General features: G+C 42.9%; 1 protein-coding gene across 1 annotated transcript in view; it reads right to left on the reverse strand.

The window, feature by feature from the left end:
* The window catches only part of ELOVL2 (ELOVL fatty acid elongase 2), a 67,411-nt gene that overhangs the window by 9,507 nt on the left and 53,362 nt on the right, over nt 1-4,542 (reverse strand). Inside the window, 1 exon segment of the mRNA XM_007466404.1 lies at nt 1,830-1,907. Within this exon segment, the coding sequence (XP_007466466.1) occupies nt 1,830-1,907 (78 nt within the window).

A 4,542-nucleotide genomic window follows, 5' to 3' on the forward strand; every position in this document is an offset into this window, starting at 1 on the left:
CCACCCCCCCGCCATTTTCTGTAAACAGCAATAAGGGTTAGAGGCTTAACTGGATTCAGGGGTTTAAGGTGGGCAAGAATACAGTTGACCCTTGAACAACACAGGGGTTAGGGCGCTGACCCTCTGCACATCGAAAATCTGTGTACAACTTACAGCCAGCCGTCTGTAGTGTGGTTCCTCCGTGTCTGCGGGCTGTACAGTACTGTAGTATTTAGTACTGAAAAAAGCCTGCGTATACGTGGACCAGCGTGATTCAAACCCACGTAGTTCAGTGGTCAACTGTACATCAGACGTGGTTCTGGGTACTTCCTATGGAATCACATCAAGAGGTACCTAACTTCTGATATTAAAATCAGCAGTGAGTTTGGGTGTTAACAGCCTAATCTAATCATTATGAAGTTTCCATTCAACTTCGGCCCATTACTTTCATCATTTACAGATGACCACTGTCTAGATCCATTACTTCACTAGAAGTTGCAAAATGGTGATTTTCAAATTCTCTTCACACTTATGCATTTTTCTCTTATAGAGAAGAGCTCTTCCTCTTTAGCAATTTGGAAACTTACATATGAAAGGCAAGATAAATGTTTGATTATTGTCCTTTCATTTTTTCGTCTAGAACTTCTTGGTGTTCTAGCAACCTTCAAAAGGCAACAATGAGGGAGTTTTTTTTAGTATAATTTTAAACTCGGTTTTTCATAAATTTAGTATGTCAGTATTCCTTTTGACACTCAAACTGTCCCCCCTTTAGCCGTGGGAGTCCCTTCAAGGTGGCTCCTACATCTCCTTGTCATGACCTTAGTGGTCTTGGGTAGCTTCCTTGCTCTGTCACAAGATGTCCTGGATTCTTCTCATATACATTTCCCACCCCAATCAGGAATTGGCCAACTCTCTAAGAATCCTAAACCCTTTTGGTGGATTACACTTAGCACAATTTTGGTATCATTGCTGGGTTGTGAGAGACTAACTAGGCCCTTCCTGTACACAGAGCTAAAAAACACATTTGTTTTTAGAAAGAATAAAGTTAATTCTATTTCCAATTTGAAACTGTAATTAGTGAGTTTTAGTTTCTTTTCTTCTATGTTTCAAATACTAGTTGTAATAGCATTATCATATAGCTTACCCTAAGTGTACCTATAATAGTCTCACAACAAGCAATACCAATATTTTTATTAGTAATAGCAGCCCCCCAAGTTACTGAATGCTGTTAAGATGTGTCTCACTTGGGATATGCAGTCAAAACACTGTTTTAAAGGCTCTTGAAATAATTCTTCTTTGGGTGGTTATGTCAACAACTTAATATATGGGTATATTAATTTAGTTTATTTCCGAGATATCTGGGGGGAGGCTGCCTTGTAATCTTTTAAAATTTGTTTTATAATTATGTAAAAACACCAACTGGTTCTGAAATATAAGACAAGGTACATTCAGAGAAGTCTAGCTTCCATCCCTATCCCCTCTGACCTGTTCCCTCCCGCAAAAGGAAACCATTTTGTTAGCTTTTGGTTTATTCTGCCATTGATTCTTTTTAAAAACATAAGCAAATATACACATATTCCTATCATTTCTTGCACACAAGGCACTGTACTGTAAGCACGGTCTGCGGGTTGCTCCTTTCCACTGAGCTACATCCTGGAGATTATTTTGTAACAGGACAGTGGTCATCCTCATTCCACTTTGCAAAGGGACCCATTGCATGGATGCACCATGGTTCATTTGGTCTGTCCCCCAAGTAAGCATTTCTATTAGGACAGGAGACCGTTTCTTAATAAACCCCAGCTTCCATCATCATATCTGGAAGGAGAAACGGTTACACATGGTTGACTCACCCGGATATCGGCTTCCCCTGCACTGGTAAGATCCTGACACTGTAAGTTGTAGCCTCCTTCCCAACTGGAGAGAATAAGCTGTCAAAGAAACAAGGGGAGAAAAAAAGTCAGTGTGAGAATTTGGACAAAAACTGAATTTCCCATTCATGTTTCTGATTGGTGTCTATTCAAGATTGAGTTCTTCCCAGAATGAATTTGACTCGATCCTGTCCCCAAACACATGATATCAAAGGATCTAATTCTTGCTGTTGAACTGATATATCAGTGGTTACAATCCTTAGTTAATATAATTTACTTCTAACCTCCACATCCATCAAAAACAGAATTTAGCTATCATTTTGAGCACCAAAATATTTTATGTAAGGAATGTATCTAATCATATGTTCTACAAATAAAATGTAGAAGTAAAATGTAAACAAATGTGAGGAAACTACACTAACATGTGAAAACTTTACCTTGGCCTATATATAAATACTTGATCATCTCAGTAATTTTATGAATTATGTATTTATTACCATTTTACAGATGTGAAAACCAGGGCTCAGAAACGTTCTTAAATCACTTTCTCCATTTTATTGATGCGATGTGGTAACCAGACATTTGTGTGATTATGACTGATTAACGTCTGTTTTCCCCATTACGCTCAAGAAACAAAGAGCTCCACAAAGTCTACGCCTCCTTCTTTGCTCATCTCCGCATCTACAGTTCCTTGCCCAGTGACTGGCACGGAGAAAGTGCTCAACCACTATGTGATGAATGGATTGTTTGCTCACAATCGCATGGCTAGATAGTGGTAGAACAATGACTGGATTCAGGTCTTCTAATTCCTTGTCTAGTATTCTTTTTACAACATCATAAGAAAATGAACTTTGTGGAAAATTCTACAGAAGAAGTTTTTTCCATTCTTTCCCACTATTATTAAGAAACTTAAAATTCTAGAATATAATATAAGGCCTTTGGCTTGGATTTACATGAGATATTATACATGAAAGCCTACAATTTTCTGTTGCTTTATCAGAACTGTGTAAAGGTACAGCACTGTTACAACACACAAACAGAGCAGGGAGGGACAGATGTTCATGAACTGAACAGTAAGAAGAGATGAACTACTAAGAACACTGGGAATGTTCTACAACCTTTGCCAAGTCTTTGCTCTACTATCCTCATTGACTTCTCTATCCTTCTAACAAAAACACCATTCAGTTAACGTCATGACAAGTACAGATTATCAGGTTAAGTGAATCTGGTGAAAGTGAAGGAGACTGACCTTTCCTGATGGGGTCTATTACAGATCAAGTCACCCCCCAGGTACCCCACAGCTTTACATGCTGGTTCTCAAAGGGGAACCCGTGACAGGCCACAGGGGATCTGGGAATACCTAGAAGTGCATGTAAGTTTTTGTGTGCCTTTTTCAAAATAAAGTTACTTAATTTTGTAAAAAGATTAAAAACCTCTATGGTCAGGCTGTAGTTTTGCAGTCAGGGGCTCTAGTATCAACTCTGTGTAGTAATGATACAGAGGTGGGGAAGGACAGGCTGTATTCTGCTTTAGCCAGCTCTATCCAGGCCGTCCCCATCCCCACGGCACCTCTGCAGGACTATCTGACAAACTAAATGGCAGAAGTCAGCAATCAGGCTACGGGAGGCTCTATCTGCTCACCCTGGACGCTTGCTAACGCCCTAGGCTGGGCTGGCTGGCAGAAACCACCCAACCTACGTGTTGAAGAGAAGGAAAGCAGGCTGGCAAGCAGGGTTAGCCTTCAGGAGGTGTGGACTAACTGGCTCCGAAACAGGATGAGGGTCCACTCCCCACGTCCACCACCTGAATCCACGCCACTGGCGCCTGCTGACTGTAGCCCTGCAGTCATCTCCTAAACGGACCCTCTGCTTCCATTCTTGCCCCCAACTCACTCTGAGACCATTTTCCATGTAGCAGCCAGAATAACCTATTTAAAAAGGGAGATCCTGTCACTCCCCCATTAAAATCCTCCAGGGGCTTTTCATTACGCTTAGAACAACGGCCAAATTCCTGACAAGGCCAGATGTAACCTGCCCCCAACCTACCTCGCCTTGAAGCAGCCCTCCGTCTGCTGTCCTAGCTCCTAGCCGCACGGCCCCTGCCCACAGTCCTCGAGCACCTCAAGGCCTCCACACTTGCCGATCCTCCTGTGCCGGCGCCTCCCCGGAGCTCCGTACGCCTGGCTTGCTCTCATCACCCAGCCTCAGCTCAAACGTCACCTCCTCAGAGAGGCCGCCGCGCCCTGCCCTGCCCCGGCCATCGCTCCCTTGCACACGCAGAGGCTGTGCTCCAGAGCCTAGAACACAATCTGACACAGTGCAGGGACTCAACACATTTGTTGCAAGAGTGTTAGTAATTTTAGTGTAGCTTTCTGGCCTAAGCAAACATCTGGCCTGGACGTAACAAGTTAGCAAGGTTAAGGTAAGCTATCCTTTGACCAGAGTCTAACCAAATATACCCCATGGCGTCAAAGAGAAGAACTTATGCCCTGAAAGAGGTTGCCGTCGGGAGACTAGGAGGCAATCAACCAACAGCAGTGATTTGGAACCAAGAGATGGAAGAGTGTGAAAAGAGAACCACTGGACAAGCCAGAGCTAAAACTCGTGGAGAATGAGCTCCACGCAGACGTTCTCCCTAAAAGAGACAAACCATGTACCTGGCTGTTCAAACGCTGTACTGCTGTTCCTGCTGACGG

Source organism: Lipotes vexillifer, unplaced genomic scaffold (genome assembly GCF_000442215.2).
Source record: "Lipotes vexillifer unplaced genomic scaffold, Lipotes_vexillifer_v1.1 scaffold444, whole genome shotgun sequence".
NCBI lineage: Eukaryota > Metazoa > Chordata > Mammalia > Artiodactyla > Lipotidae > Lipotes > Lipotes vexillifer.